Source organism: Entelurus aequoreus, linkage group LG10 (genome assembly GCF_033978785.1).
Source record: "Entelurus aequoreus isolate RoL-2023_Sb linkage group LG10, RoL_Eaeq_v1.1, whole genome shotgun sequence".
NCBI lineage: Eukaryota > Metazoa > Chordata > Actinopteri > Syngnathiformes > Syngnathidae > Entelurus > Entelurus aequoreus.
In genome coordinates, this window is record NC_084740.1 from 22,001,223 (window position 1) to 22,018,612 (window position 17,390).

The 17,390-nt window shown below is 38.2% G+C and overlaps 1 protein-coding gene across 5 annotated transcripts in view; it reads left to right on the top strand.

Annotated features, from left to right (window-relative positions):
- Nucleotides 1-2,323: 2,323 nt before the first annotated feature.
- nectin1b (nectin cell adhesion molecule 1b) overlaps nt 2,324-17,390 on the top strand; it is a 237,409-nt gene continuing 222,342 nt past the window's right edge. For all 5 annotated transcript variants that reach the window (XM_062060305.1, XM_062060308.1, XM_062060307.1 and 2 more), the window contains exon 1: nt 2,324-2,708. In XM_062060305.1, the coding sequence (XP_061916289.1) occupies nt 2,654-2,708 (55 nt within the window). In that variant the 5' untranslated portion in view covers nt 2,324-2,653. The remainder of the gene's footprint in view (nt 2,709-17,390) is intronic.

Consider the following 17,390-nt stretch of genomic DNA (forward strand, 5'->3'; position numbering starts at 1 on the left):
AAAATTAACTGTTAAAGGTTAGTATTATTAGTGGACCAGCAGCACGCACAATCATGTGTGCTTACGGACTGTATCCCTTGCAGACTGTATTGATATATATTGATATATAATGTAGGAACCAGAATATTAATAACAGAAAGAAACAACCCTTTTGTGTGAATGAGTGTGAATGAGTGTGAATGAGTGTAAATGGGGGAGGGAGGTTTTTTGGGTTGGTGCACTAATTGTAAGTGTATCTTGTGTTTTTTATGTGGATTTAATAAAAAAACAACAACAACAACAACAAAAACCCGATACTGATAATAAAAAAACCGATACCAATAATTTCCGATATTACATTTTAACGCATTTATCGGCCGATAATATCGGCAGACCGATATTATCGGACATCTCTAATTGTAATATTAATAAGTGTATCCCTTGCAAACTGTATTGATATATATTGTAGGAAGCAGAATATTAATAACAGAAGGAAACAAACCTTTTGTGTGAATGAGTAAGAATGAGTGTGAATGAGTGTGAATGAGTGTGAATGAGTGTGAATGAGTGAATAAGTGAGAATGAGTGTGAATGAGTGTGAATGAGTGTGAATGAGTGATAATGAGTGTGAATGAGTGTAAATAGGGGAGAGAGGGTTTTTGGGTTGGTGAACAAACTGTAAGTGTATCTTGTGTTTTTTATGTTGATTTAATAAAAAATAACAAATGAAAAATAAATAACGTGTATAACATAATGTATAATATAAATAACATCTATAATACAAATAATGTATGATATAAATAACATGTATAATACAAATAATGTATAATATAAATAATTTATGACATAATAACAGCCATCCATCCATTTTCTACCGCTTGTCCCTTTCGGGGTCGCAGGGGTGATGGAGCCTATCTCAGCTGCATTCAGGTGGAAGGCGGGGTACACCCTGGACAAGTCGGACATAAATAACATGTATAGTATGAATCCATCCATCCATTTTCTACCGCTTGTCCCTTTTTGGGGTCGCGGGGGGTGCTGCAGCCTATCTCAGCTGCATTCGGGCGGAAGGCGGGGTACACCCTGGACAAGTCGGACATAAATAACATGTATAGTATAGATAATGTATTTTATAAAAAAATGTATGATATAAATAAAATTTATAATATAAATAATGTATGATATAAATAAAATGTGTATGTGGAGTTTGCCCTCCTGTGGGTTCTTCTGACCACAAAGATCCTGGCGTCAGGCCGTGGGTCTGGTGTAACAATGTCTTTTCCTCAACTTTTCAGTCTTTTCTGTCTCAAACTCCAACTCTCACTGCCGTGTCACGTCTCGGCTGCTGCTAATAAGCATGGCAGGTGATTGGATGATCAGCACCAGCTGGGTAATCCAATCACCTGCCAGCTGTGCTTGGAGGCCGATCCTTCCACAACCCGCTCCGAGGCAGGCCCGCAGACCACGCCCCCCTCCACAGTGTAATATAAATAATGTATATAAATAACATGTATAATATAAATAACATGTATAAGATAAATAATGTATAATATAAATAACATCCATCAATTTTCTACCGCTTGTGCCGCATGTGTAATATAAATAATGTATAATATAAATAACATGCATAATATAAATAGCATGTATAATATAAATAATGTATAATATAAATAACATGTATTGTATAAATAAAGTATAATATTAATACCATGTATAATATAAATTATGTATAATATACATAATATGTATAATATAACTAATGGATGATATAAATAACATGTATAATATAAATAATGTAATATAAATAATTATTTATTTATATGATATAATGTATAATATAAATAAAATGTATAATATAATTACAATGTATGATATAAATAAACTGTACATTAAAAATTAAATGTATAGTATAAAAAAATTATGTTATAGATAAAATGTATAATATAAATAAAATGCATATAATAAACAATGTACTTAATGTAGTGGCCAGTGAAAGTATTTTGGATTGATTTTATTTACTTATTGCATTAAATTGTTTTTAGAAAAATGAAGTCATAATTTACTGCTTATTATTATATTTTATATCTACTTCATTTCGCTTTCATCACAAATATGAAAACAATACACATTTTAATAGTATATTTTCTCGTCTTTTAGTGAATTGACAAATGAAAAACATGACAATTCATATAAAAATATTCTTAATGTCAGCACAAAATGAATATGACTAGAATGAAGTCATGAGGAATTTTCAATCAGTTCTCTATTTTTCATGTATTCATACACTTTCCCTCCTTCCAATGAGGCACCGCCCCCGCCGTGACGTCATCAGATCCCAAGCTCCCCTGGTGAGGAGGGGGGTGGGGGGCAGTCATTCGGTCTCGGAGGCTCGGAGCTGCAGGATCGATCGGACTTTTCACCATCGGATTTTTGTCTTCCCGGGAAACATCCACCTTTTACCGCAGAGACGTGGAGGCTCGGACGCTGCGGGAAGGAGCCCTTTTCCCGCTGAAGTGTTGGAAAGTTGCAGCATCGAAGAGTCCATGGATGGAATAGTCATCGAGTACTGATACTCGCAGTACTAGTACTAGTTAACTAGTAATAGTACTAGTTGTAGTACTACCTCTACATTCTGCACCTCCGGCCGCTCTTTGTGCGCAGCAAGGAGGCGGCGATGGCGCTCGTGCTTGCGGGGATTTACGTGCTCTTCTCGGCGCTGCGCTTCCAAGGTGAGTCGCTGCTCCTCTCATTGTTTCAGCTCGTCCGCACTGCGCATGTGCGCGGCAGCACGCCATCCGTTTACATGTCAACTATTTACATATGATCGATTTACATATCATCGATTTACATGTCATCGATTTACATATCATCAATTTACATATGATCGATTTACATGTCATCGATTTGGCTATTTTTACGCTTTTTGGAGTGTTTGCTTAGTGGTGTAACGGAGATGCAGTGTCATGTGTGACCGCTAGGGGGCGATGCAGCAATGACCACATGCTGCACTTTAGTTCCTATGTCATGTGTGGACGCTAGGGGGTGATACAGAAATGACCACATGCTGCACTTTAGTTCCTAATACATGTTGCAGAGTCATGTGTGGCTGCTAGGGGCGATGTAGCAATGACCACGTGCTGCACTTTAGTTCCTAATACATGTTGCAGTGTCATGTGTGGCCACTAGGGGGCGATGCAGCAATGACCACATGCTGCACTTTAATTCGTAATACATTGACGTCCCACTGGGGTGAGTTTTCCTTGCCCGTATGTGGGCTCTGTACCGAGGATGTCGTTGTGGCTTGTACAGCCCTTTGAGACACTTGTGATTTAGGGCTATATAAATAAACATTGATTGATTGATTGATTGATGTTGCAATGTCATGTGTGGCCGCTAGGGGGCGATGCAGCAATGACCACGTGGTGCACTTAAGTTCTTAATACATATTGCAGTGTCATGTGTGGCCACTAGGGGGTGATGCAGCAATGACGACAAGAGAAGCACTTTAGTTCCTAATACATGTTGCAGTGTCATGTGTGGACGCTAGGGGGTGATACAGCAATGACCACATGCTGCACTTTAGTTCCTAATACATGTTGCAGAGTCATGTGTGGCCGCTAGGGGGCAATGCAGCAATGACCATGTGCTGCACTTTAGTTCCAAATACATGTTGCAGTGTCATGTGTGGCCACTAGGGGGCGATGCAGCAATGACCACATGCTGCACTTTAGTTCCTAATACATGTTGCAATGTCATGTGTGGCCGCTAGGGGGCGATGCAGCAATGACCACATGCTGCACTTAAGTTCCTAATACATATTGCAGTGTCATGTGTGGCCACTAGGGGGCGATGCAGCAATGACGACAAGAGAAGCACTTTAGTTCCTAATACATGTTGCAGTGTCATGTGTGGCCACTAGGGGGCGATGCAGCAATGACCAAATGCTGCACTTTAGTTCCTAATACATGTTGCAATGTCATTTGTGGGCGCTAGGGGGCGACGCAGCAATGACCACACGGTGCACTTAAGTTCCTAATACATATTGCAGTGTCATGTGTGGCCACTAGGGGGCGATGCAGCAATGGCGACAAGAGAAGCACTTTAGTTCCTAATACATGTTGCAGTGTCATGTGTGGCCACTAGGGGGCGATGCAGCAATGACGACAAGAGAAGCACTTTTGTTCCTAATACATGTTGCAGTGTCATGTGTGGCCGCTAGGGGGCGATGCAGCAATGGCCACATGTTGCACTTTAGTTCCTAATACATGTTGCAGTGTCATGTGTGGCTCCTAGGGGGAGATGCAGCAATGACGACAAGAGAAGCACTTTAGTTCCTAATACATGTTGCAGTGTCATGTGTGGCCGCTAGGGGTCGATGCAGCAATGACGACAAGAGAAGCACTTTAGTTCCTAATACATGTTGCAGTGTCACATGTGGCCGCTAGGGGGCGATGCAGCAATGACCACGTGCTGCACTTTAGTTCCTAATACATGTTGCAGTGTCATGTGTGGCCACTAGGGGGAGATGCAGCAATGACGACAAGAGAAGCACTTTAGTTCCTAATAAGTATGACTTCATAAATGTTGTTTCATTTCATAATCCTTTTTATGGATGGGCAGTGAGAGATACTTAGGTTTTTGATCACGTGGACGTGAAATATATTATCAACATGTTGCACGTCCAAACATCAAACAGAAGATCATTGATTGTGGATCATTGATGGTGGATCATTGATTGTGGATCATTGATCGTGGATCAGTGTGATGTCATTGTCTTACCGTTACTTTGGTCAATTACAATTACTTTCTTTATCAGGATTACTTTCTTTATCCGGATTACTTTCTCCTATCAGGATTACTTCTTTGGCAATGACTTCCTCCTACAAGGATTACTTTCTTGGATCGATGACACAACGTATTGAACGGCCTGTAAACTCTCAATAAATGAATATTGGTAATATTATTTCCTTGGCGCCCATGCTGGTTGTAGACAAGTACCGCACTCTTTTCATCACTCTTTACTATTGAGTAATAGATTACTACAAACCTCCATCTTGTTTAGTGTAAGTACTTATAATAATAATAATGTACTTATGTTTTTTTAAAACTATTAATAAATGAACTATCTTGTTAGTGTATTTACTCATATTTTATTTCAATTATTAATAAATGAACTATCTTGTTGGTGTATGTACTTATATTTTATTTTAATTATTAATAAATGAACCAATGACCATCTTATACATACTTATATTTGCTAGTAGTTCATAATAAATTATGTGTGCTTAGTAGTTATTAGTTATTGTTTGGATGGCAACAAGCTGCACTTCTTTCTTTCTTCCAAACGTGTGCGGACAAGTATTTGCTCTGTGGCCCCTGAGGGTCAAAGGTCATGGCCATAAATGTTCTCCCTCTTTTCAAGTCTTAATTGATATACAGCATGCACAAACTTGTGGGCGGGGCCTCAGCAGGAGGAAGAAGGGACGCCATTTGGGCTCAATAAAGGCTTGTGGCGGCCAAATGTTAAACAGAGTGAGGCGTCACCACGGAGATGATCCCAGCTCCTGCTGTCTTTACTTTCACTTTCATTTCAGTCCTGCACCAGTTGCTGCTTGGTGGCGCTGCTCGTCTCTTCTGATTTTTGCCTATTTCCTGCTTGTCATTTGTTTTATCAGTCACGTGACGCTGGCCCTTTAAATGTGTTTCCATCTAACTATGTGACGCTGGCCCTTTAAATGTATTTCCAACTAACTTTGTGACGCTGGCCCTTTAAACCTGTTTCCAACTAACTATGTGACGCTGGCCCTTTAAATGTGTTTCTAAGTAATTATGTGACGCTGGCCCTTTAAATGTGTTTCCAACTAACTTTGTGACACTGGCCCTTTAAATGTGTTTCCAAGTAACTATGTGACGCTGGCCCTTTAAATGTGTTTCCATCTAACTATGTGACGCTGGCCCTTTAAATGTGTTTCCAAGTAACATGTGACGCTGTCCCTTAAAATGTGTTTCTAAGTAACTATGTGACGCTGGCCCTTTAAATGTGTTTCTAAGTGACTTATGTGACGCTGGCCCTTTAAATGTGTTTCTAAGTAATTATGTGACGCTGGCCCTTTAAATGTATTTCCAACTAACTTTGTGACACTGGCCCTTTAAATGTGTTTCCAAGTAACATGTGACGCTGGCACTTAAAATGTGTTTCTAAGTAACTATGTGACGCTTGCCCTTTAAATGTGTTTCTAAGTGACTTATGTGACGCTGGCCCTTTAAATGGGGTTCTAAGTAATTATGTGACGCTGGCCCTTTAAATGTATTTCCAACTAACTTTGTGACACTGGCCCTTTAAATGTGTTTCCAAGTAACATGTGACGCTGGCACTTAAAATGTGTTTCTAAGTAACTATGTGACGCTTGCCCTTTAAATGTGTTTCTAAGTGACTTATGTGACGCTGGCCCTTTAAATGGGGTTCTAAGTGACTTATGTGACGCTGGCCCTTTAAATGTGTTTCTAAGTAATTATGTGACGCTGGCCCTTTAAATGTATTTCCAACTAACTTTGTGACACTGGCCCTTTAAATGTGTTTCCAAGTAACATGTGACGCTGTCCCTTAAAATGTGTTTCTAAGTAACTATGTGACGCTGGCCCTTTAAATGTGTTTCCAAGTAACATGTGACGCTGTCCCTTAAAATGTGTTTCTAAGTAACTATGTGACGCTGGCCCTTTAAATGTGTTTCTAAGTGACTTATGTGACGCTGGCCCTTTAAATGTGTTTCTAAGTAATTATGTGACGCTGGCCCTTTAAATGTATTTCCAACTAACTTTGTGACACTGGCCCTTTAAATGTGTTTCCAAGTAACATGTGACGCTGGCACTTAAAATGTGTTTCTAAGTAACTATGTGACGCTTGCCCTTTAAATGTGTTTCTAAGTGACTTATGTGACGCTGGCCCTTTAAATGGGGTTCTAAGTAATTATGTGACGCTGGCCCTTTAAATGTATTTCCAACTAACTTTGTGACACTGGCCCTTTAAATGTGTTTCCAAGTAACATGTGATGCTGGCACTTAAAATGTGTTTCTAAGTAACTATGTGACGCTTGCCCTTTAAATGTGTTTCTAAGTGACTTATGTGACGCTGGCCCTTTAAATGGGGTTCTAAGTAATTATGTGACGCTGGCCCTTTAAATGTATTTCCAACTAACTTTGTGACACTGGCCCTTTAAATGTGTTTCCAAGTAACATGTGACGCTGGCACTTAAAATGTGTTTCTAAGTAACTATGTGACGCTTGCCCTTTAAATGTGTTTCTAAGTGACTTATGTGACGCTGGCCCTTTAAATGGGGTTCTAAGTGACTTATGTGACGCTGGCCCTTTAAATGTGTTTCTAAGTAATTATGTGACGCTGGCCCTTTAAATGTATTTCCAACTAACTTTGTGACACTGGCCCTTTAAATGTGTTTCCAAGTAACATGTGACGCTGTCCCTTAAAATGTGTTTCTAAGTAACTATGTGACGCTGGCCCTTTAAATGTGTTTCCAAGTAACATGTGACGCTGTCCCTTAAAATGTGTTTCTAAGTAACTATGTGACGCTGGCCCTTTAAATGTGTTTCTAAGTGACTTATGTGACGCTGGCCCTTTAAATGTGTTTCTAAGTAATTATGTGACGCTGGCCCTTTAAATGTATTTCCAACTAACTTTGTGACACTGGCCCTTTAAATGTGTTTCCAAGTAACATGTGACGCTGGCACTTAAAATGTGTTTCTAAGTAACTATGTGACGCTTGCCCTTTAAATGTGTTTCTAAGTGACTTATGTGACGCTGGCCCTTTAAATGTGTTTCTAAGTAATTATGTGACGCTGGCCCTTTAAATGTGTTTCCAACTAACTTTGTGACACTGGCCCTTTAAATGTGTTTCCAAGTAACATGTGACGCTGGCACTTAAAATGTGTTTCTAAGTAACTATGTGACGCTTGCCCTTTAAATGTGTTTCTAAGTGACTTATGTGACGCTGGCCCTTTAAATGGGTTTCTAAGTAATTATGTGACGCTGGCCCTTTAAATGTATTTCCAACTAACTTTGTGACACTGGCCCTTTAAATGTGTTTCCAAGTAACATGTGACGCTGGCACTTAAAATGTGTTTCTAAGTAACTATGTGACGCTTGCCCTTTAAATGTGTTTCTAAGTGACTTATGTGACGCTGGCCCTTTAAATGGGTTTCTAAGTAATTATGTGACGCTGGCCCTTTAAATGTATTTCCAACTAACTTTGTGACACTGGCCCTTTAAATGTGTTTCCAAGTAACATGTGACGCTGGCACTTAAAATGTGTTTCTAAGTAACTACCGTATTTTCCGCACTATAAGGCGCAGCGGATTAGAAGGCGCGCCTTCAACGAATGGCATATTTCAAAACTTTGTTCATATATAAGGCGCACCTATGCATCCAAATAGATGGAGCTGTGCTAAAGGGAATGTCAACAAAACAGTCAGGTCAGTCAAACTTTATTAATAGATTACAAACCAGTGTTCTGACAACTCTGTTTACTCCCAAAATGAATAAACAGCTGATTTACTCGTGTTACGGTAAATCAAACGTTAGTGCAATCACAATATTGTAACACTCGAAATAGTGCAGAGCAATAACAATATATCAATAACTCAACGTTGCTCAAACGTTAATGTCACACAACACAACACACAGAATAAACATGTAAAGCTCACTTTCTGAAGTTATTCCTCCTCCACGAATCCCTCGAATTCTTCTTCTTCAGTGTCCGAATCAAACAGTTGGGCGAATACGGCGTCTCGTCGAAGTCGTCATTAATGGAGTCAGTGTCGCTGCTGTTGTCCAGCAGTTCAGTGACAATTCCTGCCTTCCTGAAAGCTCGGACCACAGTTGAGACTGAATCAGCCCGGGCATTTACGATCCACTGGCAGATAGTGGCGTATGTCGTCCGGCGCCGTCTCCCTGTCTTGGTGAACGTGTGTTCGCCTTCTGTCATCCACTGTTCCCACGCAGTTAGCAGTCTAGCTTTGAATGCCCTGTGGACACCAATATCTAGCGGCTGGAGTTCTTTTGTCAATCCACCCGGAATGACGGCGAGTATTGAATTAAGCGCGTAAGCGTGTCTCTTAATGTGATGTTATGAGCTAGGGAATATAACAACTACACTACCCAGCATGCAACGGGAGTGACGAGCATGCGCGGTAGCCCTGAGAAGCGTTGTTGTATTTCGCCATGCCGGAGGTTAGAATGTGGTTTTGAGCACGCTGTGAGTAAACGTTGAGAACTCAGCCAACACGCCTCGTCTGCATGATTTATAATTAGACAGGACAACATACTTAATAGGAGCCATTTTGGGGTCTTTACATGAACACACAAATGGAAATGAAACATCATATATCCCAGCATGCACCGCGCGCTTCTTCTTCTACGGGGGCGGCTGCTTATCGTAGAAGAAGAAGTTCTTCTTCTACGGGGGAAAATGAAGTTGGCGGCTGCTTACAGTAGAAGAAGAAACGCTTCTTCTTCTACGGGGGAAAAAAGATGGCGGCTGTTTACCGTAGTTGCGAGACCTAAACTTTATGAAAATGAAGTTTGTTGTGGCTCAATATTTGTCCATATATAAGGCGCACCGGATTATAAGGCGCACTGTCAGCTTTTGACAAAATTGGAGGTTTTTAGGTGCGCCTTATAGTGCGGAAAATACGGTGTGTGTCGCTGGCCCTTTAAATGGGTTTCTAAGTGACTTATGTCACGCTGGCCCTTTAAATGTAATTCTAAGTAACTATGTGACGCTGGCCCTTTAAATGTGTTTCCAAGTAACATGTTACGCTGGCCCTTTAAACCTGTTTCCAACTAACTATGTGACGCTGGCCCTTTAAATGTGTTTCTAAGTAACTATGTGACGCTGGCCCTTTAAATGTGTTTCCAACTAACTATGTGATGCTGGCCCTTTAAATGTGTTTCCAAGTAACTATGTGATACTGGCCCTTTAAATGTGTTTCTATGTAACTATGTGACGCTGGCCCTTTAAACCTGTTTCCAAGTAACTATCTGACGCTGGCCCTTTAAATGTGTTTCTAAGTAACTATGTGATACTGGCCTTTTAAATGTGTTTCCAAGTAGCTATGTGATACTGGCCCTTTAAATGTGTTTCTAAGTAACTATGTGATACTGGCCCTTTAAATGTGTTTCTAAGTAACTATGTGACGCTGGCCCTTTAAACTTGTTTCCAAGTAACTATGTGACACTGGTCTTTTAAATGTGTTTCTAAGTAACTATGTGGTACTGGCCCTTTAAATGTGTTTCCAAGTAACTATGTGACGCTGGCCCTTTAAATGTGTTTCCAAGTAACTATGTGACGCTGGCCCTTTAAATGTGTTTATAAGTAACAATGTGATACTGGCCCTTTAAATGTGTTTCCAAGTAACATGTGACGCTGGCCCTTTAAATGTGTTTCTAAGTTACTATGTGACGCTGGCCCTTTAAATGTGTTTCTAAGTACCTATGGGACGATGGCCCTTTAAACCTGTTTCCAAGTAACTATGTGACGCTGGCCTTTTAAATGTGTTTCTAAGTGACTTATTTGACGCTGGCCCTTTAAATGTGTTTCCAAGTAACTATGTGACGCTGGCCTTTTAAATGTGTTTCAAAGTAACTTATGGGACGCTGAGTGGACACATTGTTATTATTATTATTATTATTATTATTTATATGACTTGATGTTACTAACTACAGCATAGTCTTCTGCTGAGTGGACACATTATTATTATTATTATTATTATTATTATTATTATTATTATTTATATGACTTGATGTTACTAACTACAACAGAGTCTTCTGCTGAGTGGACACATTATTATTATTATTATTATTATTATTGTTATTATTATTATTATTTATATGACATTCACCTGGGGATAGGTTGATTGGCAACACTAAATGGTCCCTAGTGTGTGAATGTTGTCTGTCTATCTGTGTTGGCCCTGCGATGAGGTGGCAACTTGTCCAGGGTGTACCCCACCTTCCGCCCGATTGTAGCTGAGATAGGCTCCAGCGCCCCCCGCGACCCCGAAGGGAATAAGCGGTAGTAAATGGATGGATGGACTTGATGTTACTAACTACAACATAGTCTTCTGCTGAGTGGACACATTATTATTATTATTATTATTATTTATTATTATTATTAATACTATTATTATTATTTATATGATTTGATGTTACTAACTACAACATAGTCTTCTGCTGAGTGGACACATTATTATTATTGTTATTATTATTATTATTATTGTTATTATTATTTATATGACTTGATGTTACTAACTACAACATAGTCTTCTGCTGAGTGGACACATTATTATTATTATTATTATTATTATTATTATTATTTTTATTATTATTTATATGACTTGATGTTACTAACTACAACATAGTCTTCTGCTGAGTGGACACATTCTTGTCTAATATAAGATGTTGAATCCTGCTGACTCAGCCTCTTTTTCCCTCTGTCAAATTGGACTTCTGAATATAATCATAATCATAATAATTCTGCTGTTGTTGACTCAATATAATCATAATAATAATAATAAGTCTGCTGTTGTTGACTCAATATAATCATAATAATAATAGTAATTCTGCTGTTGTTGACTCAATATAATCATAATAATAATAATACCGGTAATAATAATTCTGCTGTTGTTGACATGATGACTAAATATAATAATTATAATAATATGAATAATTTTGCTGTTGACATGGTGACTAATATAATAATAATATTATTGATAATAATAATATAAATAATAATAATAATAATTCTGTTGTTGTTGACATTATGACTAAATATAATAATAATAATAATTATTATTATTATGCTGTTGTTGACATGATGAGTACATATAATAATAATAATTACTCCTGAATGGATCTTAATCCTCTCGTAAATAATCACTGACAAATAATTGGCTGCGTAACAACTCCAATGAACACTAAATTGTTATGTTGGATCCACTAGGGACTGTACTTAGAGGGGGGGTTACCCACATATGCGATCCTCCCCAAGGTTTCTCATAGTCATTCACATCGACGTCCCTTGTGTGGGCTCTGTGCCGAGGATGTCGTTGTGGCTTGTGCAGCCCTTTGAGACTTTTGTGATTTAGGGCTGTATAAATAAACATTGATTGATTGATTGAAATGCAATACATCTGACTTCATCTGCTTTTTGACTCAAATATGATGTTAATATCTCTCATTCTAAATATGCCTAGTGGTTAGAGTGTCCGCCCTGAGATCGGTAGGTTGGAGTTCAAATCCCAGCCGAGTCATACCAAAGACTATAAAAATGGGACCCATAACCTCCCTGCTTAGCACTCCGCAACACGGGTTGGAGTTGGGGGTTAAATCACCAAAATGATTCCCGGGCGCGGTGCCGCTGCTGCCCACTGCCCCCCAAGGGGATGGGTCAAATGCAGAGGACAAATTTCACCACATCTAGTGTGTGTGTGACAATCATTGGTACTTTAATCTTTAATCTTTAATATAAATATATTTATGATATCATCTTTTTAGTCAAATGTGATGTAAATACCGTTTGAATGACATCATCTTAAAATATGATGGCATATACCAGGGGTCCCCAAACTACGGCCCGCGGGTCGGATCCGGCCCCCCAGCATCCAAAATCCGGCCCACAGGAAGTCCCAAGTTTAAAAAAAAGTTAGTTTTTTTTATTTATTTATTTATTTTTTTTATTTTATTTTTTTGTAATCTTTCCTTTCTAATCCATTTTCTACCGCTTGTTACTCTTGGTGTCTCCTGGCCGCTCAGGCAAATCATCCATCCATCCATCCATTTTCTACCGCTTATTAAAATCATATTGTCTAAAAATGAATTTTTCCATCGATAACATGACAATGTTAAATGTTGATGAACATCAATGTTAATTGATGTTAAATGACAAAACGGATTATAAAGACAATGTATATATGTATATATACACACACACATATATATATATATATATATATATATACAAACCCCGTTTCCATATGAGTTGGGAAATTGTGTTAGATGTAAATATAAACGGAATACAATAATTTGCAAATCCTTTTCAACCCATATTCAATTGAATGCACTACAAAGACAAGATATTTGATGCTCAAACTCATAAACTTTATTTTTTTTTGCAAATAATAATTTACTTAGAATTTCATGGCTGCAACACGTGCCAAAGTAGTTGGGAAAGGGCATGTTCACCACTGTGTTACATGGCCTTTCCTTTTAACAACACTCAGTAAACGTTTGGGAACTGAGGAGACACATTTTTTAAACTTCTCAGGTGGAATTCTTTCCCATTCTTGCTTGATGTACAGCTTAAGTTGTTCAATAGTCCGGGGGTCTCCGTTGTGGTATTTTAGGCTTCATAATGCGCCACACATTTTCAATGGGAGACAGGTCTGGACTACAGGCAGGCCAGTCTAGTACCCGCACTCTTTTACTATGAAGCCACGTTGATGTAACATGTGGCTTGGCATTGTCTTGCTGAAATAAGCAGGGTAACGTTGCTTGGATGGCAACATATGTTGCTCCAAAACCTGTATGTACCTTTCAGCATTAATGGGGCCTTCACAGATGTGTAAGTTACCCATGTCTTGGGCACTAATACACCCCCATACCATCACAGATGCTGGCTTTTCAACTTTGCGCCTATAACAATCCGGATGGTTCTTTTCCTCTTTGGTCCGGAGGATACGACGTCCACAGTTTCCAAAAACAATTTGAAATGTGGACTCGTCAGACCACAGAACACTTTTCCACTTTATATCAGTCCATCTTAGATGAGCTCAGGCCCAACGAAGCCGGCGGCGTTTCTGGGTGTTGTTGATAAACGGTTTTCGCCTTGCATAGGAGAGTTTTAACTTGCACTTACAGATGTAGCGACCAACTGTAGTTACTGACAGTGGGTTTCTGAAGTGTTCCTGAGCCCATGTGGTGATATCCTTTACACACTGATGTCGCTTGTTGATGCAGTACAGCCTGAGGGATCGAAGGTCACGGGCTTGGCTGCTTACGTGCAGTGATTTCTATAGATTCTCTGAACCCTTTGATGATATTACGGACCGTAGATGGCGAAATCCCTAAATTCCTTGCAATAGCTGGTTGAGAAAGGTTTTTCTTAAACTGTTCAACAATTTGCTCACGCATTTGTTGACAAAGTGGTGACCCTCGCCCCATCTTTGTTTGTGAATGACTGAGCATTTCATGGAATCTACTTTTATACCCAGTCATGGCACCCACCTGTTCCCAATTTGCCTGTTCACCTGTGGGATGTTCCAAATAAGTGTTTGATGAGTATTCCTCAACTTTATCAGTATTTATTGCCACCTTTCCCAACTTCTTTGTCAAGTGTTGCTGGCATCAAATTGTAAAGTTAATGATTATTTGCAAAAAAAAATGTTTTTCAGTTTGAACATCAAATATGTTGTCTTTGTAGCATATTGAACTGAATATGGGTTGAAAATTATTTGCAAATCATTGTATTCTGTTTATATTTCCATCTAACACAATTTCCCAACTCATATGGAAACGGGGTTTGTATATATATATATATATATATATATATATATATATATATATATATATATATATATATATATATATATATATATATATATATATATATATATATATATACACTACCGTTCAAAAGTTTGGGGTCACCCAAACAATTTTGTGGAATAGCCTTCATTTCTAAGAACACGAATAGACTGTCGAGTTTCAGATGAAAGTTCTCTTTTTCTGGCAATTTTGAGCGTTTAATTGACCCCACAAATGTGATGCTCCAGAAACTCAATCTGCTCAAAGGAAGGTCAGTTTTGTAGCTTCTGTAACGAGCTAAACTGTTTTCAGATGTGTGAACATGATTGCACAAGGGTTTTCTAATCATCAATTAGCCTTCTGAGCCAATGAGCAAACACATTGTACCATTAGAACACTGGAGTGATAGTTGCTGGAAATGGGCATCTATACACCTATGTAGATATTGCACCAAAAACCAGACATTTGCAGCTAGAATAGTCATTTACCACATTAGCAATGTATAGAGTGTATTTCTTTAAAGTTAAGACTAGTTTAAAGTTATCTTCATTGAAAAGTACAGTGCTTTTCTTTCAAAAATAAGGACATTTCAATGTGACCCCAAACTTTTGAACGGTAGTGTATATGTGTATATATATGTATATATGTGTATATATATGTATATGTATATATATATATATATATATATATATATATATATATATATATATATATATATATATATATATATATATATATATATATATATATATATATATATATTTAACCCAATGCGGCCCCCGAGTCAAAAAGTTTGGGGACCCTGGCATATACAATAATTTAGTAAAATATGATGACATACCAACATAATTAATACAATATTTTGTATTATTAGTAAGTATATATAAAATAATTTAGTAAAATATGATGACATACAAACATCATTAATACAATATTTTGCCAAAACAACTGTTTATTCAATAATTTTGTAAACGATTATGTTTACTAAATAATGTAGTAAAATATGATGTTATATACAAGAATGTAGTAAATAATGATGCTATATAAAAGAATGTAGTGAAATATGATGTTATATAAAAGAATGTAGTAAATAATGATGCTATATAAAATAATGTAGTAAAAGATGATGTTATATAAAAGAATGTAGTAAATAATGATGTTATATCAAATAATGTAGTAAATAATGATGCTATATAAAACAATGTAGTAAATAATGATGCTATATAAAAGAATGCAGTAAATAATGATGCTATATAAAATAATCTAGTAAATAATGATGCTATATAAAAGAATGTAGTAAATAATGATGCTATAGTAAAAGAAGATGTATATGAATAATGTAGACATACAAATATATTTCTGTCAAATATGGCGTTAAGTGTTTGCTTCATGGCAAATGGAGACTGGAACATTTCTGCTCTTTGAAGGAAAAACACTTTTTTAAAATGAAACACATGTGATCTGAACCACACGCACACACGCACGCACGCACACACACACACATACACACACACACACACACACATACACACACTCTGTAAGTGGCTTTACTGCTGGAAGCTCCGCCTCCTTTTGAGATGAAAGCCAAGTGTGGATGAAGATGTGTGTGTGTGTGTGTGTGTGGAATGTTTTATTTCACTGTTTGTCAAACTATTTACACCACCTCAGGCAACTCTTGTCTCTGCAAGTAGAACATTAAGTAGCATAGTAAGTATCACCATAATGACAACATTAAATACAGTAGTGTAGTAGACCTTAGTATTCATTAAGTACCACCATAATGACAACAATAAATACAGTAGTGTAGTAGACCTAAGTATTCATTAAGTACCACCATAATGACAACATTAAATACAATAGTGTAGTAGACCTAAGTATTCATTAAGTACCACCATAATGACAACATTAAAGGCCTACTGAAATGGAATTTTCTTATTTAAACGGGGATAGCAGGTCCATTCTATGTGTCATACTTGATCATTTCGCGATACTGCCATATTTTTGCTGAAAGGATTTAGTAGAGAACATCGACGATAAAGTTCGCAACTTTTGGTCGCTGATAAAAAAGCCTTGCCTGTACCGGAAGTAGCGTGACGTCGCAGGTTGTGGAGCGCCTCACATCTGCACATTGTTTACAATCAATCCCACTAGCAGCGAGAGCGATTCAGACAGAGAAAGCGACGATTACCCCATTAATTTGAGCGAGGATGAAAGATTTTGTGGATGAGGAAAGTGAGAGTGAAGGATTAGAGTGCAGTGCAGGACGCCAGGATGTATCTTTTTTCGCTCTGACCGTAACTTAGGTACAAGTGCTCATTGGATTCCACACTTTCTCCTTTTTCTATTGTGGATCACGGATTTGTTTTAAACCACCTCAGATACTATATTCTCTTGAAAATGAGAGTCGAGAACGCGAAATGGACATTCACAGTGACTTTTATCTCCACGACAATACATCGGCGAAACACTTTAGCTACGGAGCTAACGTGATAGCATCGTGCTTAACTGCAGATAGAAACAGAAGAAATAATCCCCTGACTGGAAGGATAGACCGAAGATCAACAATACTACTATTACTTCTACTATCAGGAGACACAGAACCAAACCCTGGACCTGTAACCACACGGTTAATGCTGTTCCGCCTGGCGAAGCCTAGCAATACTGTTGCTAACGACGCCATTGAAGCTAACTTAGCTGCGGGACCTCGACAGATCTATGCTAAAACATTAGCTCTCCACCTACGCCAGCCCTCATCTGCTCATCACCACCTGTGCTCCCCTGCGTTCCAGCGATCGACGGCGCGACAGAGGACTTCACC